Source organism: Ictalurus furcatus, chromosome 23 (assembly GCF_023375685.1).
Source record: "Ictalurus furcatus strain D&B chromosome 23, Billie_1.0, whole genome shotgun sequence".
NCBI lineage: Eukaryota > Metazoa > Chordata > Actinopteri > Siluriformes > Ictaluridae > Ictalurus > Ictalurus furcatus.
In genome coordinates, this window is record NC_071277.1 from 10,860,670 (window position 1) to 10,886,323 (window position 25,654).

Genomic DNA, 25,654 nt, shown 5'->3' on the forward strand with positions numbered 1-25,654 from the left:
AACCTCTCTGTATGGGGCCGTGTGTGTGTGTGTGTGTGTGTGTGTGTGTGTGTGTGTGTCTGGTAACAATGGTGCTTGACTTCTTCTATGTGCACCTGTGCACCCTCTTTTAGGCCTATGTATGCTTTTTCCCGGTCACATTTTTACCACTGACAATACAAGAGCACTAAAGTGCTACTAGAGGATTTGAAAACCAGAATCCATTTGTGTTTGTTGACTGGTTGTATTGACTTAAAGTGCTCCGAGTTGTGTTTGAAGTTTGTGCTACCAAATCTTGAAAGCCTCTTTGAGGTTGCTGATGATACTTCTACAAGAATGCTTTCAAACTCATTTGTTGCATATAAGCTATAATTTTTTCCATTTCATTGAAAAATGTTATTCTAATGAGGGAGATTCAGAAATATGAACTAGGCCTGATTATCTAACCTAACCTAATTAAAACCAATATACTGTATACACAGATCAGCCTATCACCTGCCTATTGTGTAGGTCCCCCTTGTGCTGCCAAAACAGCTTTGACCCATCGAGGCATGGACTCCACAAGACATCTGAAGGTGTGCTGTGGTATCTGGCACCAAGACACTAGCAGTAGATCCTTTAAGTCATGTAAGTTGCAAGGTGGGACCTCCATGGATAGGACTTGTTTCTCCAGCACATCCCACAGATGCTCGATCAGATTGAGAGATGGGGAATTTGGAGGCCAAGTCAAAACCATGAACCCATTGTCATGTTCCTCAAACCATTCCTGAACAAGTTTTGCAGTGTGGCAGGGCACATTATCCTGCTGAAAGAGGCCACTGCCATTCGGGAATATCGTTGCCATGAAGGGATGTACTTGGTCTGCAAAAATGTTTAAGCAGGTGTCAAAAGTAACATCCACATGAATGTCAGGACACAAGGTTTCTCAGCAGAACATTGCCCAGAGCATCACACTGCCTCTGCCAGCTTGCCTTTTTCCCTTAGTGCATCTTGGTGCCATTTCTTCCACAGGTAAGCGACACACACACACTCGGCCATACACATGATGTAAAAGAAAATATGATTCATCAGACGAGGCCACCTTCTTCCATTGCTCCTTGATCCAGTTGTGATACTCATATGCTCATTGTAGGCACGTTCAGCACTGGACAGGGGTCAGCTTGGCCACTGTAACTGGTCTGGCTCTACGCAAGCCCTTACGCAGTAAGCTGCAATGCACTGTTTGTTCTGACACCTTTCTATCATAACCAGCATTAACTTTTCCAGCAGTTTGTGCTACAGTAGCTCTTCTGTGGGATCGGACCAGTTGGGCCAGCCTTCTCTCCCAGCGCGTATCAGTGAGCCTTGGACACCCATGCTCCTGTCGCCAGCTCACCGGCTGCCTTTCCTTGGACCATGTTTGGTAGATTCCAAACACTGCATACCAGGAACACCTGATAAGACCTGCCGTTTTGGAGATGCTCTGACCCATTCGTCTAGTCATCACAATTTGGCCCTTGTCAAAGTTGCTCAGATCCTTATGCTTGCTCATTTTTCCTGCTTACAACACATCAACTTCAGGAAGTGACTGTTCACTTGCTGCTTAATAGCCCACCCCTTGACAGGTGCCACTGTAACATCAAAATCAATGTTATTCACTTCACCTGTAAGTTGGTTTAATGTTATGGCTGATTGGTGTATATCCTTCTAAGCAAAGAAATGCAGGATATGCCAATGGACCAAGAAATAAGTGATTACTGGCTCATTTGACTCATTTCTAATTAATATGGGATCTACTTGATATAATATGCCGTGTAAACATTTATTTAAGCATGCATGTGTTTCTATAGCCAATTCAAGCAAATTTATCTGGTTTATCAATTTTATAATGGAACACATTATTTCTTCCTGAATATATCAATGAAAGGGGGTGTTTAATCTTCATAAAATTGTATTTTCCTATCACAGCCTCTCAATGAAAGAAAAAACTACTTCATTCAGAATGCAGTGAATTTTCCATACTCCAATTATACAAATATTTTGGAAATAAAATCTAAAAGCCTGCTTTATAGTGAATTAATTATTTTCTACAGAAAAATACTATTTATAATTCTATGAAAAGCTTTCCACATAATTTTTTTAACTACTCTGTTTGTCCATAGTTTCCAACTTTTATACATTGTAAGTTTTAACATATATTATTATTAACACAGTAGTTTTGTACAAGAACATGTTGGCAATTATTTTTTTAATAATAATTAGAAATAATGACATTTAAAATATTATAATATAACTGGTTTACAACAACAGTGTTGCAACAAACTACAGAAGAAGATGATGAAAATAGTAACAGTAAATAATGAAAATGTTTTAGTGAGGGTTATATAATTGAGTTGAAACACAGTAGCCATTTGCAACATAAATGTACTGAATACATGTATATGTTTTTCTATACACATTGCATAAACATTATAATGTTTATACTATATACTTTAATTCACATGGACATTCTTATTTTTAAAAAATGCACTACTAACAGTGGAGCGGGGGGGGGGGGGGTACATGGGCAGTATTAATAAACATTTGTTTTAAATCCTTATGAAATATAACATTACATTAAAAATGTAATGTTATATCAATATAAATTAACCAAACAGTAATCTATCAAAAGTGTTACGTTATTGAATGATTTTACATTTGCAACAGAATTTCAATAGCAGTGCAGAAAGACATACCAAAATAATTATTTTATAAATAACAGTATGTTGTGTGGAGCTTTGGTTCTAAAAAGCTAGTCATTCCCTTCAATTTGAGCTAAACTTAAAACAATTAGTGCGATTAGCAAGCTAGCAAGCTTATCACCTCTGTGTGACAAACGCAGCTCAATACCAAATCTCTGTATAAACCAAAACAACCCATATATTTGAAAAGTAAAAAAATAAAATAAAAAATAAAAATAAAAATAAAATTTTCACCATGATCAAAAATGTTCTTATACTATAAATGAAGTGTAGCTATGAGGATGACTAGGCCTAACTTAATTCACTGCTGCAAAATATATTACCAATATATTATTGATATATCAAAACCTAATGTTTATTTTATTAATTAACTATAGGCCTATTTACAATTTTTTCTACATGTATACATTTTTAGGTGTTAGTTAACTACATATTTTATTATAACCAGTAGACCTAGATCTTGTATTTGTATGCATACTAAGGCGTATACTTACTTATTTAAACTACTGATGACTTATACGAACTGAAGACAAAAATATCCTTCCGGCTGTAACTGGTCAAAACCAGCCCAGTGACACAGGGACACGACCAGCAGCGGGCATTAGGCTCAGAGACGAATGAAATGTTTGCTAGGTTGTGTACAGCGGTGCCTCCACCTACCGGTGATCATGAGATTTTTTTTAAGGTGCTAACAAAACCCGAATACTGAAATGTTCGGAATGTTTCTCGTTTTAAACAGGCAACCTGACATATGTGATCTATAGACTAGATTATTGAATCGAATAGTGGCTTACATAAGGAGGAATCATGTTAATCCGAAAGCAGAAAAAGAGTTTACACACCAACGTTATACACAAATCTCCGGAAACGTCTTGGCGCTGGCAAACAACATATACCACAAGCCCCTGCCTGTCCACGTGACACAGCGTGGTCGTCGCGCTAGAGTCCTCGTTGCCATGGAGAGGATGGTACACGCCTTATCTGGACAGACGACTTAATTTAACGTTATCTTACACACAACTTCACTATCTTCAGTCCCAGACAACGGAAAAGGGCGGTGAGTTTCAAAAAAGGGGAAAAGCTTTAGATCAGTTCAAATATAGGCTGGTTTAAACAACTGAATTACCAAGTTAGCTGTTAAAGCTATAACATTCTAGCTGTCTCACACAATCCTAATGTAATTATCCAGTTATGGTTAGTTTAGCTTGGTGTCATGGTTTAATATTTTAAATTAATGTTCAAACAACGAAAAAAAACGAACGTTGCCATGTAACGTTAGTATTACTTAATGGTTGTTCAGATTAGCCATATGCCGCACTTTAAGAGCCAGGTTATAGTGTCATGGATTGGTGGTTTAACTTTCGTGTAATATCGCTTTGCTTCATGTGATCACACTTATTACATTTAATGGTAGAAAACTCAACTTCAAACTTCTCGTGTAAACTGATTTTCTCACAGTACATTGTTTATTATATTTTTAATATTATGATTTAGCCTACACTATAGAGAACGTGTTAGATTACATCATTCATCGACCTTGAGAACACTGCCTAAGGCCTCCTAAACCCTTTTCTAACTGATTACTTGGCAAGCTCAGTCAGTGGAGTCTAGCAAACCAATACAGATAGGTTAAGGCTACCTTAAATCCACTGCTTTTAAAATAGATAAGTTTATAATTTTAGGAAAATGCATTTGTATCGCAGAGGGTGAAAACTTTGGTTATATTGTAATTTCTCACTTTGTACTTAGATGTGTTTTAGTATTGAGATTTGCATTTTTTAAAAATGTTTTTTTACACAAATACATTTGAAGTTGTAATAGTATCACCTAGATTAATTAGCTCAGCACTTCTAATCAATAAATATAATTTAATTTGCTATGATTTTTATTTATTTATTTATTTATTTATTTATTTATTTATTTTACTGGCAGTGCATTAGTAAATGTTATTTAAAGTACAAAGGTGTATGATGGTGTTTTAGTAATTCTGTGAAATAGTTCATGATTTGAGTCAGGTATAAAATGTAAAATAGGCACTGCAGCAAGTACAGTATTTAAAAAATAGCTTCAAATCTGTTTAAAATCCAATTAGCAGGCAGGCTAATCAGGAACTGACAGCATTATACTGACGCAAGATCTTACTTACACTCTCCATCTGTGTCAATTCACCTACCTTAATCATTAACCTTAGGACATGGTTCTGTACCTGTAAAACACAGGTAAGGTTGATGATGTCAAGGTGAAAATAATGTGTTACATAAAAGCTTTGTTTTCTAGATTTGTGTCGACTTTTACGGACTTCCTCTCTGTTTTACTAGCATGCCTGTAGGCCACTGCATAGGAGAGACTGAATCCTGCCACATTTGTAATCCTCTTAGATTTGCTCTCTTGGTTCCTTCCACCACAGAACAAAAAACTTTTGGGAGACCTGTTTATATTACTTTGACATTATTTTGTGATCATTTGATTGGTATAAATTGGATTGCACTGATTTTATGAAATATGCTTTCATAGGGTCCAATTAAACAAGGCATAGTGTAGTGCAAGAGTTTGTGTATCAATAGGACAATTAAGACAAAAAAAATATTTTATAACGAGGCATTGTGTTAGGTTTCAACAATATCCCTGCCTGGATTTTGTTCTTCATCACAAGTAACAAAACTGGTCAAATAGTGAAAATCTAAGTGGTGTCAGTGTCTTTTTCTTTCTGAATGTGTCATAAATCTTATTGAACATTGTACTGTATATACCCATCATTTGCCTTTATAACTGCCTCTTTTCCTAGCTTGTGTATCCTTTTTAGTTGTAAAATTTGGCCTCTATTTTTCCTGACTTATCTACATTTACATGTATTCATTTAGCAGACGCTTTTATCCAAAGCGACTTACAAATGAGAAAATACAAGCAAAGCGATATATCAAGCAGAGAACAATACAACTAGTGCTACCATACAAGATCCATTAATTGAGTTCCAGAAGAAGCAACATGCGCAGAGTAGAGGTGTAAAATCTCTAGGTGTGTAAGTGGCAGAGTAATATTTATTTATTTATTTATTTTTTATTATTTTTTAAAAAAAATTTTTATGGGTTGGTGGGGCGCACGGTGGCTTAGTGGTTAGCATGTTCGCCTCACACCTCCAGGGTCCGGGATTCAAGTCCCGCTGGGGCCATGTGTGTGCGGAGTTTCATGTTCTCCCTGTGCTGTGGGGGTTTCCTCCGGGTACTCCGGTTTCCTCCCCCCAGTCCAAAGACATGCATGGTAGGCTGATTGGTGTGTCTAAAGTGTCCGTAGTGTATGAATGGGTGTGTGAGTGTGTATGTGATTATAGTCCCTGCGATGGACTGGCACCCTGTCCAGGGTGTACCCCTCCTTGTGCCCGATGCTGCCTGGGATAGGCTCCAGGTTCCCCGTGACCCTGAAAAGGAGTAAGCGGTAGAAGATGGATGGATGGATAGGTTGGTTAGGTGCTCACAGAAGAGGTGGGTCTTTAGCTGTTTTTTGAAGATGGTGAGAGATTCTGCGGTCCAGATTGAGGTTGGAAGTTCATTCCACCACTGAGGAACAGTTAGTTTGAAGTTAGTTATATCTATTCTATATAACTTTTATATACAGTTGCAATCAAAATTATTCAACCCCCATTGCAAATCAGGTTTATTGTCAACATTTACAGACTTTCAGCTGTTTGCAATTAACAAATCAAACAAAAGTAATTGAAATAGTTCAGCACAATGAATGTTTTAAGTGGTTTCCCCAAATTCAACTGAAAATGCAACTTATAATGACTTCTCCAGTTTCAAAATTATTCAACCCTCTGAATAGAATCCCTCACAACAGCACAAATATGCAAAACAGGTGAAGTTGCACCAGGTGAAAATACTTGAAATACCTGGACGGGGCAGAAAAAGGAAGCTATCCATGGCTGCAACCAGATTTCTGAGAAGGCAGGTTGTGAAAAACCCTCGAGTGACTGCAAAAGACCTGCAGCAAGACTTGGTGGCATCAGGCACTGAGGTTTCAGTTAGCACAGTAAGGCATGTACTAAATGCAGAAGGTTTCCATGCCAGAACACCAAGATGTACACCACTACTGACCCAAAAGCACAAGAAAAGTGGGCTCAAAATCATATAAATAAGCCACAGAAGTTTTGGGATTCTGTTCTGTGGAGCGATGAAACAAAATTTTTTGGCATGATGGATCAGCAGTGATTCTGGAGGAAGAAGAATGAACAAAGAACACTCCACAGTCAAGCATGGTGGTGGCTTGGTGATGCTCTGGGGATGCTTTGCATCCTCTTTCACTGGAAACCTGCATCATGTGGAAGGCAAGATGGATTCATTGAAGTATCAGGAAATCCTAGGAGAAAATGTCATGCTGTCTGTGAGGAAGCTGAAGTTTGGGCATTATTGGAACTTCCAACAGGACAATGATCCCAAGCATACCTCAAATTCCACCGAGGCTTGGTTGCAGAAGAAGTCCTGGAAGAATCTACAGGGCCATCACAGTCATCTGACTTGAACCCCATCGAAAATCTCAGGTGGGATTTGAAGAAGGTGGTTGCAGCATGCAAACCCAAGAATATTACTGAACTGGAGGCCATTGCTTATGAGGAATGGGCTAAGATTCCTCAGGAACACTGCCAGAAGCTATGTATCTCATTTGCAGCAGGTCATAACAGCAAAAAGGTGCTCTACTAAGTACTAAAGATGCGTGCCATGAAGGTGTTGAATAATTTTGAAACTGGATAAATCAAAAGGGCCAGAGCACTACTCGCGCAAGGCCCTGTTGGATCTGCTCCATTTATTATTATTATTAGGGCCCAAGCACCACTGGTGCGAAGCCCTATTGGATCTGCTCAGTTTCTTCTTCTTCTTCTCCTTCTTCTTCTTCTTCTTCTTCTTCTTCTTCTTCTTCCGTTCTCAAACGAATCACATGTTTGAGGCCTAAACATGTTAGAAAACTCATGCAACTTTGGACGCACCTCAAAAGTGGCAAACAATTACATTTGATAAGGTTTTAGAATTGAGTGTGGCAAAATGGCTTGATAGTGCCACCTACAAAATTTCACAGATGTGCGCCTCGCACTACGTTTCACCGACATGTACAAAATTCGTTACACATATGTAATCTGCCAATACGTAAGAAAAGTCTCTTGAAGCCATGCCCTAAACTCAACAGGAAGTCAGCCATTTTTATTTTTCTCTTAAATTTTTGCTGCATTTTTTGCCATTTCCAGGCCTCGTACTTTAACGAACTCCTCCTAGAGATTTCATCAGATCTGCATCATATTCGGTCAGTCTCATCTAAAGGCATTGACGATGCTAAATTGTGAAGCTTTTAAGTTTTCACTGCACAATGTTGACGTGGCGGTCTCACAAATTTCGATGGTTCACCATGAAACTGGAAGTTGTTATAACTCAAACATACAATGTTCAATCTGCTCCAAGCTTCACATGTTTGATAGATGTCTGGGCCTGAATTCACATACCAGGGCTCTACAGTACGACCATTTCACTCGCATATGCAACTGAAATCTACTTTATGCGACTGTGAAAAAATATTTAGGCGCACCAGTGCGAGTGACATGTTCGGAGTTGTATAATACAATCGGAATAAAAACTACAGTCCAAAATGTGCAACAGTTACTTTCGCACTGCTTTTCATTGCCTCAGTCCTTCGAACAAGTGTGCAAATACTGCAAAGAGGCCATTATGATGACGAGTAACACTGTACATCATCTGCGTCTCTCATCCTGCCGATCTCACAAACCACCTTCTTTTATTGATCATGCAAAATGACCTGAACCTGTGACTGTGACATGCTCCTGTAACCACAGTGGCTTCGGGCACCAGTAATTTAATAATAATGCTAACGCTACAAGGTGGCGTTTCTCACCAATCATAATCAAGAGTAGTAACTGTTCAGTCTGCAAACATACAGTATGCTTCCGCTCTCTCTTCACTCTCTTCACCATCTCTAATAGACAGCTCATTCACTTCATTTAAGCTCACAGTTGCCAGATATCACTAGAAAAGTCAACTTCAGTTTTCATGTTTTGATTTAATCCCCCCAAAAAACACAATATTAACAGCAGACATGGCAACAATGTACTGGGGGAACCGATATAAAACTGATGAACAAACAAACAAAAAAACTAATAAAATGTAAAGATAGAAAATGTGCTTAGTTATAAATAAATCATTTAATGTAAAAAATAGACTGTAATAAATTCATAAAATATAAATAAAATGAGAAATGAAATAATGTTTAATTACTATGGGTTGCGTTTAATATCAATTTGAATATCTTAGTAGGCTATTTCTTTAGAAGGCTATTAGCCTTCTTTTACCTAATATGGATAATTTTTATATTAGCCTACTTTTAATTAGGATTCTTTATTGTTTAAGATTTTTCAAAATAAATATTTTATGCTTGTTTATTTATCAATTAACCAGCAGTATTTGCCATTGCTGTTATTTTAATTTAATTTAAAGCGTCCATGAACAGAGAGCTTACATTTAACTGTTTATGATAAACCTCCTGATTAAAGCTTAAACAAAAAAAGATTGGTATCTGGATCGGTTTCGGTCGAACAAGATGACAAGAAATCGTATCAGCTGTAAAAATCCTGATCGGCGGGTAAATGAATTCACCCAATTACATCCTATATGAGATTATTCAGATATATACACAGTATACGCAGAGGGGTTTGAGAATTGGCTTTGGAGAATTTGGAAAATGGCTAATAGTGTATCTTTAAATATAGTTAAGAGGAGCAGACTTCAAAGACTGAACATTGAGTCAGACTAATCTAAAGGCCTAGGCGATGTGATATTGCGAAGCTTTTGAGTTTTCATTGAAGGGCGTGTCCGTGGTGTCCTGACAAATTTCAGTATGAAATGAATCACATTTTTGAGGCCTAAACATGCTCAAAAACTCATGCAACTTTGGAGAAACCTGAAAAGTGGTGAACAGTTACATCTGATACAGGTTTTAGAATGGAGTGTGGCAAAATGACTCGATAATAGCACCTACAAAATTTCAATGATGTGCACCTTGCGCTACGTTTCAGCTACAAGTACGAAATGCTGTAGACATGTGTAACATGCAAATACGTACGACAAAGTCTCTGGTGCCCATGCCCTAAACTCAACAGGAAGTCAGCCATTTTGATTTTTCTCTTAAATTTTTACACAGATTTTGCCATTTCCAGGCCTCATACTTTAACGAACTCCTCTTAGAGATTTCATCATATCGACATCATATTTGCTACATTTAGGAAGCTTTTGAGTTCTCATTGAAGGGCGTGTCCATGGCGGCCTGACAGTTTTCAATATGAGCCTAATCACATTTTTGACGCCTAAATATGTTTGAAAACTTGAAGGACCTACATCCTTAAAGGATTTGTTGCTAACATCTTAGTGTCAGATACCTCAGCACACCTTCAGAGGTCTTGTGGTGTGCATGTCTTGATGAGTTGGCTGCACAAGGGGGACTTTTACAATATTAGGCAGGTGGTTTTAATGTTATGGCTATTACTGTGATATATACGAAAATTTTCGGTCTGACAAATTTCCGGTTTTTGGCTGAAAGAGAAAAAAAGGCCAAAAATATATGCCGCCATGCCCCGCCCATTAGTGCTCAGTGCTCAGACTTCACTCTCGATCTAGCCGACGGTTATCATGGTACTGCCCGGCAAAGGGCAATCATGTTAGCATTTGGAAATACTAAAAAGTTTGATAAAAACATAAAATTTGCCATCAGCAGCATTTGTTCAGCAGAAATCTCAAGAGGAGATACAGTTCCGAAGCACTTTTCCACGACAGGTTTGATACACCACCCGAAAACACGACATCCCATTCAATATGCGGATCTTAAAATTTTTTAGATGTACCTGTGTGTATATATACACTGTATTTGTATAGAGATAATATTGTGTAGTAATATTAGGCAGGTAGTTTTAATATTATGGCTGATTGGTGTATATCATAATTTGTTCTTTGTCTCTATTCTCTATTGCCTTAGAGCAGTCATAGGAAATGGCCTGAGAAATATAGTTTGCACAGTTGTATATGTGTGAGCTGTATTCTTTTCCATCTGGGAGAGAGAGGGAGCTGCATGAACAAGGATGAACCGTTATACCACACTGAAGCAGCTGGGGGATGGCACCTACGGCAGTGTGCTTATGGGCAGAAGCAATGAGTCTGGGGAGTTGGTCGCCATCAAGAGGTACAAAGAAAGTTTAAAGTCTGTGATTTACAATCCCAGATTCAGGAATTGTGTCAGGTGTATTGGTGTGTAAGAAATGTGCAGTGCATGAGGATATCAAGCAAGGGTATTAAGGAACACAAAATCGAATCAATTTACATTTAATTTATTTTCTATTTACATGTAGTGAGTTACTCATCTGCTTATGTTGATTTTCCTGGTGCTCCATTCAGATTATGCAAATCACCTACATGTACTTCATACATCCGAGTTTGTCAGCTTTTTTTTAATATACATGTTTGAGACATGTTTGAGTGTTTAGTCCACTACCTTTACGCACTTGCCTTTAAGCCTGAAAAAAAAAACCTGGGATATAAAATGTGGACAAAATAAGAATATTGCTTTTTTATGATGATGTAACATAAAAGTAAGAAAAATCTGAAAATGAAGTGGGAAAAAAATATATTATGACACACTATATGGCCAAATGTATGTGGACACCTGCCCATCACACCTTTATGTGCATGTTTTCTGTCATTCCAAAAAACATTGAGTTATAATAAGAAGATAGAAGTCTGGTGGTTGATGTGATGTGGTTAGAGAAGCCTGTCATCTAAAAGTCACAGATGAATTATGAAGGTGATGTGGTTTGGTATACTGTATATACTTTTATTCTGATATTGATTGAGCTCAATATAGTCCCTGCAAAGTTCCTGCAAAGCATGTCAAGCCCATAGTGCTAGAGAATCTCCACTCTGTACCCAAACATACCATAGTTGTAAATAAATACATCATCAGTCATCGACACACCATAAACTGAGCTTCAGTATCATTCCCTATACTAACATTATAATTTTAATAAACATAGTAAACCCAGAGCTGATAAGAGCACAGGCTAGGCCACACCATCTTATAAGTCTCTTCTTTCCACAGGGGTAAGTAAGCTGAATTATAAATGACCCTTTGAGACACTGTAGCTGTCCAGAACAAACAGTTACCATGCAAAATGATACTCCAGTGATGGTGAAAAAGGGAGTGAAAGTGCGCAGGCCTATTTTACCTTGGTGCAACCTCAACAAATGGGCAATATCACTACAGCATGCTTTAGGTTACATAACTCTTATTGCATATGCAGGCAGGTCTACATCCTTGCCTGGATAAGCTTTCAGGCACCAACTGTTGCACCTACAAAATTTCACAGATATGCGCCTTGCGCTACGTTTCACCTACATGTACGAAAATCGGTAAACATATGTATCTTGCCAATATGTACAAAAACGTCTCTTGAGCACATGCTCTAAACCCAACAGGAAGTCAGCCATTTTGATTTTCTCTTAAATTTACATTTACATTTACATTTATTCATTTAGCAGACGCTTTTATCCAAAGTGACTTACAAATGAGAAAAATACAAGCAAACAATATAATACAAGCAAAGCGAAATTTTTGCTCCATTTTTTGCCATTTCCAGACCTCGTACATTAACTAACTCCTAGAGATTTCAACAGATTTGGTCAGTCTCCTCTAAAGGCATAGACGATGCTAAATTGTGAAGCTTTTGAGTTTTTGCTGTACGGCGTGGGCGTGGCGGTCTCACAAATTTTGATGTTTCGCCATGAAAAAGAAAGTTTCATGAAACTTCAAAAAAATCTGCTCCAAACTACACATGTTTGATAAAAGTCCCGGCCTGAAGACATCTACATGCCAATATTCAGTTATAGTTATAGCGCCAGCTTCTGGCAACAGGAAATTACATGTTTTACGTCATAGTACACTCCTAACAACATATAAATGCTAAAAAGTGCTAAAAAAAATGGAACGGAGTGCCCCCGGCAGAGCAGACCCAACGTGCATCCGGGTGCGAGGGCCCTTTCATCACTGCTTGCAGCTTTAATTAGGGCCCGAGCGCTGCTGGGGTGAAGTCCTATTGGATCTGCTCCGTTTATTATTATTATTATTATTATTATTATTATTATTATTATTAGGGCCCGAGCACCGAAGGTGCACCGGAGGTGCAGGGCCCTATTGTTTTCCCGGTGTTTATTAGGGCCCAAGCACCGAAGGTGCCACGCCTCCGGTGTCCACCGGAGGGCGCATGCACCGGAGGTGCATGGCCCTATTGTTTTTGGCATGTTTATTATTATTATTATTATTATTATTATTATTATTATTATTATTAGGGCCCGAGCAGTGAAGGTGCCGCGCCTCCGGTGTCCGGGGCGTGCAGGGCCCTATTGTTTTCCCGGTGTTTATTATTAGGGCCCGAGCACCCCTGGTGTGAAGCCCTATTGGATCTGCTCCGTTTATTCTTCTTCTTCTTCTTCTTCTTCTTCTTCTTTCCCGAAATGAGTCGCATTTTAGAGGGCCTAAAAATACCCGAAAACTCACGAAACTTTGAACACACCTCAGAACCGGTGAAAATTTACATCTGATAGGGGTTCTAGAATTGACTGTGGCAAAATGGCTCGATAGCGCCACCTACAAAATTTCACAGATGCGCACCTTGTGGTACGTTTCACCTACATGTATGAAACATCTGTAAACATCTGTAGCATGGCCATACATACAAAATGTCTCTTGAACCCCTGCCCTAAACTCAACAGGACGTCAGCTATTTTGATTTTTCTCTTAAATTTTTACTCCGTTTTTTGCCATCTCCAGGCCTCGTATTTTAACGAACTCCTCCTAGAAATTTCATCAGATCGCCATCATATTCAGTCAGTCTCATCTAAAGGCATAGATGATGCTAAATTGCGAAGCTTTTGAGTTTTCGCTGCACGACGTGGGCGTGGTGGTCTCACAAATGTTGATGGTTCGCCATGAAGAAGGAAGTTCTTATAACTCAAACATAGAATGTCCAATCTGCTCCAAACTTCACATGTTTGATAAAAGTCCCGGCCTGAAGACAGCTACATGCCAAGATTCAGTAATTGTCATAGCGCCACCTGCTGGCAACAGGAAATGATACATTTTACATCATGATACACTCCTAACAATATGTAAGTGCAAAAAGTGCTAAAAAAATGGAATGGCATTCCCCTGGCAGAGCATCCCCAACGTGCACCCGGGTGCGAGGGCCCATTCATCACTGCTTGCAGCTTTAATTAGGGCCTGAGCACTGCTGGTGCGAAGCCCTATTGGATCTACATGGGTGTATCTGACTCCGCCCAACAGGAAGTCAGCCATGTTGGATGAAATGTTGGATTTTCAAAGTTTCCCACTGTGTTTTGAGAGACTTAAGATGGCTGAAAATCCATGAAACTTTACATATGCATTTGTCTTACGACATTAATTGACGTGACGTTGCATTTTATCATAGTTGTGCCTCATAGGCTCCATAGCGCCCCCTATGTTTTAAATGCACACTTGACACCTTTGGAATGCTTGAAAACTCAGGATATTTGGCACACTTAATAAAGTATGGCAAAATTATACATTTATTTGGTTATTAAACTTAGGTGTGGCCAAATGGCTCTATAGCGCCACCTACAAAATTTCACCGATGTGCGCCTCGCGCTACCTTCTCCTACATGTACGAAATTCGGTAAACGTGTAAGAGGCCAATACGTACAAAAACGTCTCCTGAACCCATACCCTAAACTCAACAGGAAGTCAGCCATTTTGATTTTTCTCTTAAATTTCTGCTCCTTTTTTTTGCCATTTCTAGGCCTCGTATTTTAACGTACTCCTCCTAGAGCTTTCATCAGATCGGCATCATATTTGGTCAGTCTCATCTAAAGGCATTGATGATGCTAAATTGCGAAGCTTTTGAGGTTTCACTGCACGGCCTGGGCGTGGCGCTCTCACAAATTTCTGTTTTTTGCTACGAAAAAGGAAGTTCTTATAACTCAAACAAAGAATGTCCCATCTGCTCCAAACTTCACATGTTTGATAAAAGTCCCGGCCTGAAGACATCTACATGCCAATGTTCAGTTATAGTCATAGCACCACCTGCTGGCAACATGAACTGTCATGTTTTACACTAACTCAAACATACAATGTTCAATCTGCACCAAATGTCACATGTTTTGTACAAAATCTGGCCTGAGGCTACATGCATGCCAATATTCAGTTATAGTCATAGCACCGCCTACTGCCAACAGGAAATGACACGTTTTACATTATATCAAACATACAATGTTCAATCTGCACCAAACTTCATATGTTTTATACTAATTCTGGCCTGAAGACATCTACATGCCAATATTCAGTTATAGTCATAGCGCCACCTGATGCCAACAGGAAATTACGTTTTACAATGTGATAAACTCCTAACAACATATAAGTGCTAAAAAATGGAACGCCATTCCCCTAGCAGAGCAGCCCCAATGTGCACCCGGGTGCGAGGGCCCATTCATTGCTGCTTGCAGCTTTAATTAGAATTGTATTTTTATGTATTATGTATACAAAATTAATTCTAGTCCACTAATTTGACAAGTGGTGTTCCAAGAGTGCTGATATTTAGTATAAAAGCACTGTTATATTTGCCTGTTTGTATCACTCTTCTTTTCTGTGTTTGCTAAGAAAAATTCCAATTCTCACAATATTTTGTTTCACTGAAACCATTATTACACCTACTATGGGCTGTCAGTCAGTCTGTGCATTGGCATGGCAACATGCAACACTCCAGCTGTGGCTTCGTGGGAGTAATTTTTTTGACAGAGGAAAAATAAACAATAAATAAACACCTTTTCAGGCAAATGATTCTATTGAAAAAAAAAATCAACAACAAACATTTGGAAATTAAGAGTGTATAAATATTGTGTATCAATATAAAATATTTAAGTGCTACTGACCATTAATGCTGACACAATTCTTGGTCATATGAATGGTACAGTTCGACATAAGCCATTTATTATTTATTATCATTTATGCATGAATCAATAGGAAGTCATTGAGAATATGGCATAAGCAGAGGGAAGACGCATGTCATAAATAAACTCAAGTGGTTGAATACATAAATGTATTGATTTGTTGAACATCACATCCTGTGTATTACATGTAAAGGGATGGTGATAATGACCCAGGTGAAATGTGCTAGTTAGAGATGCTTAAACAGTATCAAAGCAGTGAGAAACACAGACCAAGTGTTCAAATAGGCCATAAGAACACCATGTCCGTGGACATGCATGAAAGTGCTAGATCAAGATTTTAGGGAATTTTAGGATGGGGAAAGGATTAGGATGGCAGAAACTGACATTTGACATCATTGTCAAATGTCATGTTTAAATGCAGAAAAATAGTTCTGTAATTATTAGAAGATGCTCTTTACTGTTAACTTTTGCTTGACATAGAATGACTGTTTTGATCACCTATTATAGCTTAGTCCATACAAATGGCAAAAGAACTGGCACATTTTACTTGTGTATTAATACAAAGTTTAACACTAATGTGTGGTCTGTTGTTGCTAATGAAGCCATGGAAATTGAGCTTATCCATTCTTTCTCTTTCACAGAATGAAGAGGAAGTTCTTCTCCTGGGAGGAGTGTATGAACTTGAGAGAAGTGAAGGTGCGAACTGCAACTAGACCATGAAAGTGAATTATTGAGCTCATAATCATAATCATAATCACTACCACTGTCCACTGAAATAATAATATTCATTCTGATTATACCATATAATACCATCACATTTGTATTCACTGAAATATTTCAAATGAATATTGGTGTGTTTCAGTCACTAAAGAAACTGAATCATGCCAACGTGGTGAAACTAAAGGAAGTAATCAGAGAAAATGACCAATTGTACTTCATTTTTGAGTACATGAAAGAGAATCTCTACCAGCTGATGAAAGACAGGTATGAAGATTTTTTATGAAGAGTTCTGTAGATTTTACAGACTGACCCAAGACTTGTTTTTACTTACTTGTTTTTAACATTTTACCTACAGTACTTAAAGGAGGCTAGATGACATATGACCTTCATGAACACTGACATAAGAACTACAAAGCTTATTTATAAAGACATCATTGATGAAAGCAGTCTAAAATAACAGTTTACACTTGTGTTACTTCTGTATAATTGTCTGCATATTCAGCCAGGTCTATAAGTATTTAGACAGTGACACAACTTTCATAATTTTGCCTCTGTATACCACCACAATGGATTTGAAATGAGCAAAAAGTGTAGACTTTCAGCTTTATTTCGAGGGGTTTAATAAAAATATTGCATTAACCTTTTAGGAATTACAACCACTTTTTGCAGAGTCCCTCCATTTTCACACGCTCAAAAGTAATTGTAAGTGACAACTAAAATAATTATGAAAATTTGGATTATTTTTAATACTTGCAGTAAAAGTCTGCCTGAAATCTGGAAGCCATGGACATCAACAAATGCTGACTTTCCTCCCTTGAGATGCTTTGCCAGGTCTTTACTGCAGCCACCTTCAGTTGCTACTTGTTTGTGGGTGTTTCTGTCTTCAGTTTTTTCAGTTGTGTTTAGGTCATCGAACATTGAAGAACATTTAATTTATTTGCCTTAATAAGTTTGCTTTTGCGGTATATAAGTGCCACCCTACCAGTTTTGCAGTATTTGACTGCATCTGAGCAGAAAGTATAGCTCTGTATGCTTCAGAATTCACTCTGATACTTCTATCAGCAGTCACATCATCAATAAACACCATTGACCTAGTTCCACTTGGAGCCATACATGCCCAAGCCACAACATTGCACATGTTTGACAGATGATGTGGTATGCTTTGGAACGTGAACACTTTCTTTCCTTCTCCATACTCTTCTCTTCCCATCATACTGGTACAAGTTAATCTTGCATCAGAACTGGTCAGGCTTTGTTTTAGAGGTTTTTGTTTAGCAAAGTCTAATCTGGCCTTTCTGTTCTTGAGTGTTACCATCTTGAGGTAAACCATCTGTATTTACGTTCATAAAGGTATCTCTTGATTGTAGATGAAAGATATGCATACCTCCTCCAGAGTGTTCTTCACTTAGCTAAATGTTGTGAAGGGGTTTTTCGTCAACAAGGAAATAATTCTGCGATCATCCACTTTAGTTATCTTCCATAGTCTTCCAGGCCTTTTTGGTGTTGCTGAGCTCGCCAGTGCATTTTTTTTTTTTATTTAATATACTAAATTATTGATTTGGCCACTCATAACATTTCTGCTGTCTCACTGATAGGTCTGTTTTTTTCAGCCTAATGATGGCCTCCTTCCCTTGCATTAGCACCCCTTTTTTACTGCATATTGAGAGTTCTCATGAACAGCTACCAAATGCAAATTCAACTCTTGGAATCTGCTCCAGACCTTTTATCTCCTTAATTTGTCATGAAATAACGAGAAAACTTGCCACATCTGGCAATGAAACTGCTTATCAGTCTATCATCCATAACTTTTGAGCCTCTGAAAATGGAGGGGGAAAATGGCTATAATTCCTAAACTTTTAATGCAATAATTTTGTTAAACCCTCTGAATTAAAACTGAAAGTCTATACTTCAATCAGATATTGATTGTGCCATTTCAAATCCATTGTGGTGATGTACAGAGGCAAAATTATGAAAATTGTGTCACTGTCCAAATACTTGTGGACCTGCCTGTATGGTTTATATCAGACATATGAAAGACATATGTAGATGTCATGTGCACTACCCATAAACACTAGAATTTTTTTTTTTTTTTTTTTCTAAAACACTTTCTTTTTTCACCTTCACATTCCACTAAACTGGCAAACACAAATCACTTGTAATTTCTGATTGTTTCTTAATTTTCACATAAAACCATAAATTATTGCTAATGTAATCATAGTGATTACTCAGCCTTTAAATGTCTGGTTATATATTTTGATACTCTATAAACTCAGTAAAGATTTCTCCTAGAATTAATCCTGGAGTCATTTGACATTTGTGTTAATTTTCTTGTCTCTAGAAACAAGTTGTTCCCTGAGTCAGTCATCAGGAACATAACCTTTCAGATATTGCAGGGGCTATCATTTATTCATAAGCATGGTAGGTTATTGTCTCAGGACTGTTATATTCATGTTTAATAAAGGAGAACAGCTGTGTGAGAGCCAAGCAATCATTCATGGGTTTGATGAACACCCATGAAGGCTCAGAATTTCTCTTTATCTCTTCAGTGACAGGATGTGTGAGTGGCTAAGGCACACATTTAAAACTGATGCCCTGATTTTTAACACCACAGTCTAAATTGATATGTATGGTGAAAAAAATCAAATTCAGAGTTCATTTTAAATAGTCTTGCACAGCCTGTGGGTGAGGTGTTTTTGGGGTTCTTTTTATTCCTCTCTTCTACACTTCCCTTTCTCTTTTCTCCCTTTTTATGTGCATAAAATGCTTTGCCATCAGAGAAAACAAGATGTTCACTGAAAATGAAATAAGGAACATCATGGTTCAAGTGCTCTCTGGTTTGGCATTTGTGCACAAGCATGGTAAGATTGAATGATTTTGTATCTTGTTTGGTTCTTTTCACTAGAGCTTCTTTTACTTTCTCTTTTATCTTATTTAGGTCCTACACAGTGCTCTGAATATCAAATTTCCAAACCTGTCTACTGTTTCTAAGCATTTTATATAAATACTATTACTTAATATAAATAGCCTTCCACGTAAACCTCAAATAGAAATAGAACAGTAGAAATAGCAATAGAAAGTGCTTTTATAGCGAAAAAGTCTCTGTTTGTTCACTGATATTCCTGAGCATCATGTGCCATGTTTACCTACATTGCATTACTGTGTTTTTGTAATTCTATTTTTGAAGTACATCCATACAGTTTGTCATGTCTACTGATAATTGTTATGTGTGAATTGGTTTGCTGATTCAGGATTTTTCCATCGGGATATAAAGCCAGAAAATCTGCTGTGTATGGGTCCTGAACTGGTGAAAATAGCAGACTTTGGTCTGGCCAGAGAGATCCGTTCTCGGCCTCCCTATACAGACTATGTCTCCACACGATGGTGAGAGATCTTTCACTTTCTTCTCATGGAGACATAAATCTGGCAATCCAGTAAATGTGAATTATTGATAAAGAGGTTTATTTATTTGATGTCAGTAGTTGGAATTTCACAGCTTTATGCCAGAAGTCCAAGCGAGCATAATTGGCAATGCTCTCTGGGTTGCTGTCATAGCATTACTTGCTTACCTTTCAATCATTGTGACACTAATGTTCTCATGTATGTGGAAGTGGACAGTTAACACATTTCTCAGAGTATGTTCAGCTACCTTGTGACATAGCGTGATTAGCAGATCATGAAGACGCATAGATATAGACAGATTTCAGAGATCTAGTACTAAGGCTAAACAAAACAGTCCAAGACTAAAACTAAACAAAACATACAACAGCAGTTTGGCAATCTTATACAGTGGGACTGTTAACATATACATTCCCCTCAGAAACTATTGGAATGGCAAGGCCAATTCAAACATTTGTTTTTGCTGTAGACTGAAGACATTTGGATTTGAGATCAAAAGATGAATATGTTTCCAGTTTAGAATTTCAGCTTTTATTTCCTGGTATTTATATGTAGATGTGTTAAACGACATAGAACACATCACATTTTGTATCAGACCACCCAACTGGTAGGCAAGCAAAACATGTTACTGACAGGTGTTTCTTGTTACCCAGGTGTGTCCTGTGATTGTTTAAAGAATAAATAGCTCTGAACATCTACTCTTGGTTTTAGCCTTCACCTGTGAAGACTGCATTAGTTGTTATGATAAATGATAAACCAGCATGTGGATCAGAGACCTGTCTATGGGAGAAAAGCAAGCCATTTTGAAGCTGAGAGAACAGGGAAAATCAATCAGAGGCATTGTGCAAACATTGGGCATAACCAATACGACAATTTGGAATACCCTGAAAAAGAAAGAAACCACTGAGTAACAGACACCAACTGGCTCGGCCAAGGAAAACAAAACCAACTGATGACAGAAATATTTTTAGAGATGTGAAGAAAAACCCCAAAACAACAGTCAGTTACATCACCAACAACCTCCACAGGGCAGGACTGAAGGTATCACAATCCACCATTCGAAGAAGACTTTGAGATCAGAAATACCGTGGCCATACACAAGATGCAAACCCCTCATCAGCAGTAAGAATCGGAAAGCCAGATTGGAATTTGAGAAAAGAATTACAGAGAATGAACCATAAAAGTTCTGGAACCAAGATTAACCTCTACCAAAGTAATGGAAAGGCCCAATTGTGGAGACAGAAAGGACCTGCTTATGATCCAAAATATACAAGCTCATCTGTGAAACATGGTGGAGGTAGTGTCATGGCTTGGGCTTGCGTGGCTGCTTCTGGAACAGGCTTACTAATCTTTATTGATGATGTAACTCATGATGGTAGCAGCAGAATTAAGTCAAAGGTTTACAGGAACATTTTGTCTGCCAATTATCAGAGAAATGCATTCAAATTAATTGGGAGGAACTTTATCATGCAGCAAGACAATGATCCAAAACACACTGCCAACTCAACATAGGACTTTATCGGGGGGAGTGGAAGTCATTCACCAGACCTTAACCCAATCGAGCATGGATTTCACTTCCTGAAGAGAAAACTGACGGGAGAAACCCCCTGACACATACAAAAAGTACAAAAAACTGAAAGAGGCTGTGGTAAAAGCCTGGAAAAGCATCACAAAAGTAGAAATCAACAATTTGGTGATCTCAATGAGTTGTAGGATTGATGCAGTTATTGCAAGCAAGAGGTATGCAACCACATATTAAGTGTTATTTACTTTAATTTATTTCAAGACTTATCGGTTCCTATACTTTTGCTCACCTAAAAATTGGGTGGTCTGATACAAAAGGTTCTTTGTTTTATATCGTTTAGCAGATCTAGATGTAAATACCAGGAAATAAAAGCTGAAATCTAAAACTCTTATTTCGTATCCATTGTTCGTAACCCAAACGTCTTTAGTGTATAGCACAAACAAATGAAAATCCTATAGTTTTGAAGGGGACTGTATAACACGTTGATTTAACACCATTGCATTCTAAAATAGTCTTCTGTGAGGTACAATTTAATAAGTATATATAAGTGTATATATATATATATATAGATAGATAGGTAGATATATATATTGATATTAGATTTTATGCAGAAAAAATTGGTAGAGCTTATAGGACTGTTTAAGAATACATAAAACATATGTTTCTGCAGTTTAAGTGTAAACATGTTTTTTTTTGTTGTTTTTTTTTTTAAATCATCACAATTTCAGAGATGAAACATTTACTTTAATGCCTGAGTATGTCATAGATGCACAAGGCCTAATACAATGGTGTCACAGATTTCCCCTCAACAGCCGACAGCCCGTAGTGCGACAGCGCGCACTTCTAGGTTCTCATTGACTTTGTTTACTTTTGACATGGGTTTTTTGTTTTGCTTTCTGTTCTGTCTCTGCCCCTGTTATGTTATTGGTTATTTCCTAAAAGTCTCAGCTGTTTTGTGTTACCCCCTTGATTACATTTAGTATTTAAACTCCTCGTGTGTCTTTGTTTGGTGCGAAGTATTGTTTCTGTTTTTTTCTGTCAGTGCGTTACCAAGCCTTGTTCATTGTTCTCGTTTCATGGTTTTGATCCTGTTTTGTCCTCGTGTTTCTGATTCTCCTTTAAGCCCAGTTCATGCCCATTTGCCGATCGCCAGACCCCTCGCCTGTTTTGAGACCACGTTCTTTGCAAATAGATTTGGATTTATCTGCCTTCCTCTCTTTAATAAAAAGCTGAAACTGCACTTCATTCAATTAAATTTTATTTGTGTAGTGCTTTTAACAATGGACATTGTCTCAAAGCAGCTTTACAGAAATATATAAACACAATACAGATTTTAAGTATGTGGATTAATCCCAATTGAGCAAGCTGGTGGCGATGGTGGCAAGGAAAACCCCCCTAAGATGATATGAAGAAGAAACCTTGTGAGGAAACATACTCAGAAAGGAACCCATCCTCATCTGGGTAACAACGGATAGTGTGAAAATAAAAGAATGCTCATTTTGATTTGTACATGAAGTCTTTGTTGAACTAGTCCACTGTTCAAAGGAGACCCGAGTGCACAACTGCATGTGGTAATTGCAGTCCCAAGGCCATAGCAGCAACCATAGTCCCAGTAACCACAGTGAGAATGTCCATGTGGAATTGGAGTTGATAAGAGCACCATCCAGAAGTAGGGCATCCGAACGGATCAGGCAGGTCCGGAGAGCAGAAAGGGTCAAGATCACTAGCATCTCCATAAAATCATGTGTGGCTTGACAGAAGGAGAGAGGGAGAGGGAGGTAGAGAGGGAGAGATTGTTAGGTAAGACTGTGCTTTGCGTAAAAGAAAGTCTACTCATGGTAAACTTGAGTAAACAAATGTTTTCCTCTCCCTACTGGACCAAGGTACGCTCACTGGGATCTGTGGGGAGAGTGGCTAAAGCAGCCACCACTGGTGCTGGCTCGACCCATTTTAAACAGATTAATATGATATAATTGGGTGTCTGCACACTTACCGGGCTGTCGCAGGCGGTAATTTACTACGCATCTGCTTGAGCGTCTGGTTACAACATTCAATGAGGCCATCAGTCTGGGAGGGTAGACAGATCATCAGGTGCTCTACTGGCAACAACTGACACAGATCAACCATTAGACATGACATAAAGGGCATATCTTGGTTGATCAGAATGTCCCTGGGGATCCCCACATAGCTGAACAGAAGAATGAGTTCTTTTGCAATGTTGAGGGAGGTGGATTTTCGAAGGGGGACCACTTCGCGGTACTTGGTGGCATAGTCAACAATCACCAGGATGTATTTGTGACCCTGGGCGGACTTTGGAAGTGGCCCTACAAAGTACGGGGACGTCAATGATGGGGACAGGAATGAGGGGCATGGGGCCCAGCTCCCAGGGAAACCTGGCCAATCTTGCCCAAGAAGCAGTGGGACTGGGAGTTCCGGGATTAGCCTGACAAGGAGCGGCCATTCGCCAGCAGAGGTTTTGACCTAGACTTCCATAGGCGGGCGGGATGTTGTTGTGCCTCCTCTCCCCATGGAGGTCTACTTCTCTTCCAGCCATCCTGGAAATCAGCAGAGGAGAGCGATGAGAGGTCTAGGGCACACTCAAGGACCTCTATCATTTCTATGGGGTGTTGGAGCCTCATATCTCGATAGCCTTATGCTGTTCAGGGAGCAGAGCTCTCAGGGATCGGTCCATCACCACCCTTTTGACAACCTCCGTGGCAGTGTGCCTTCGGGCTGAAGCCACCTCTTAGCTGTGCGGAGCAGTGGGTCCATCAGAACTCAAGGGGTGGCTCTGGGTGGTAGGTCAATCAGCGAACCAGAATCTCGCCTTTGAGGATCTTTTAGTTGGCTGTCTCATTGGGCGGGTGTGTGTAGTAGGCCAGTTGTACCTCCCCCGAGAGAAATGGTGCGTGTATGTGGGCCCAATCTTCTTCATCCCATTTTTTGCGCAGAGCGACTCGCTCGAAGGTCTGCAGGACAGCTTCAATGTCATCCTCACTGCTTAGCTTGGTGAGCAGGTGCTGGGCATCTTGCTAGGGGTCATGGAGAAGGACGGTGGAGCCGGAGCAGGGATTCTTTAGCTACAGCAGCTCTTGCATGGTGACATGGAGGCTCTGGGCCAGTTCCTGGGTCACTGCCTGCTGCTGGATGTTTGTCTCCAGTAAGTGCTGTAGCATGGGATCCATGACAGGGTGTGGGCTGAGTCCGTGTTCATGCCCGCATTCTCCACCACTGTAGCTACTCAAGACTGCAGTGGGCTGAACACAGACACACAGGAGGCAAAAATAGGGGAAAAATTGCTCTTTTATTTTTTAGATAAAGTGGGGACGGGGATGCATCGTCTTCTTCACTGTTGTTGGCGTTGGTGTCTGCGTTGGCATTGGCAGGAGAGAAGGAAAAGTGCATCAGCAGGATCAGGACAGGAGAACGTGCTCACCTCTCTATCCTGGCTGCACCCTGTTTTATTCTCCTGCTTTCTGCAGGAGGGTAAATAGCTGCTTCTGCAATCATTGACCGCCAGCTGTGTGTGTTTCTGCCACCCCATCTTGCAGCCATGTGCTTTTGTGCTTTCCACAAGAAGTGAGGTACTGAAGCGGAGCTGTCCGTTCAGTACCTGGGGTGGCTGTTGTGCGAGGAGTGCGTCAGCTTTGGTGTGTGGGCTGCAGGTCTGCCGTCAAAGCTTAAATTGAAAGTCACCTCAGAATTTCAACCTATGTATTAATTAGGGTGGATTTTTCTTTTAAATAATTGTAGACTTGACTATATGACAAGTTGACAGCAAAACACAAGGAATTTGTTTCTTAGCTTTTTGTATATGATTTCTAATCATATTGACATAGCACCTTTGTGTGTGTGTGTGTGTGTGTGTGTGTGTGTGTGTGTGTGTGTGTCTGTCTGTGTGTTTTTCTGTGTGCAGGTATCGAGCTCCAGAGGTGCTTCTGAGGTCATCTGTGTACAGCTCTCCTATAGACATGTGGGCAGTGGGCTGCATTATGGCAGAGCTCTATACATTACGACCTCTTTTCCCTGGCAACAGTGAGGTCGATGAGCTCTTCAAGATCTGCCAGGTTCTTGGCACAGTGAAGAAGGTATGTGAATCTGTGAACCAAAACCTAATGTGCCAGAGAAGACAGTGCTTAAGTGAGTAATTTGTGGTGGACATTGTTGACATCTTTGATTTATAAAACAGGGCGAAGTCCTATACTCTACTCCCAGCATATATTAGAATATGTAGGTAATTATATGTAGGTGCAAAAATATATAGGTGCAGAAATGCAAAAAGCACAAAAAAGTTT

General features: G+C 39.1%; 1 protein-coding gene across 10 annotated transcripts in view; it reads left to right on the forward strand.

Annotated features, from left to right (window-relative positions):
- The first annotated feature begins 3,157 nt into the window (after positions 1-3,157).
- The window catches only part of mak (male germ cell-associated kinase), a 33,659-nt gene continuing 11,162 nt past the window's right edge, over positions 3,158-25,654 (forward strand). For 4 of the 10 annotated variants that reach the window (XM_053611410.1, XM_053611414.1, XM_053611415.1 and 1 more), the window contains exons 1-7: positions 3,158-3,756; positions 10,722-10,925; positions 16,360-16,414; positions 16,581-16,702; positions 19,214-19,296; positions 19,687-19,819; positions 25,276-25,447. In XM_053611410.1, the coding sequence (XP_053467385.1) occupies positions 10,825-10,925; positions 16,360-16,414; positions 16,581-16,702; positions 19,214-19,296; positions 19,687-19,819; positions 25,276-25,447 (666 nt within the window). In that variant the 5' untranslated portion in view covers positions 3,158-3,756; positions 10,722-10,824. Of the gene's footprint in view, positions 3,757-10,371; positions 10,523-10,721; positions 10,926-16,359; positions 16,415-16,580; positions 16,703-18,776; positions 18,857-19,213; positions 19,297-19,686; positions 19,820-25,275; positions 25,448-25,654 lie in introns of those variants that run through there. The other 6 variants (XM_053611413.1, XM_053611411.1, XM_053611412.1 and 3 more) reach the window with 6 other exon arrangements.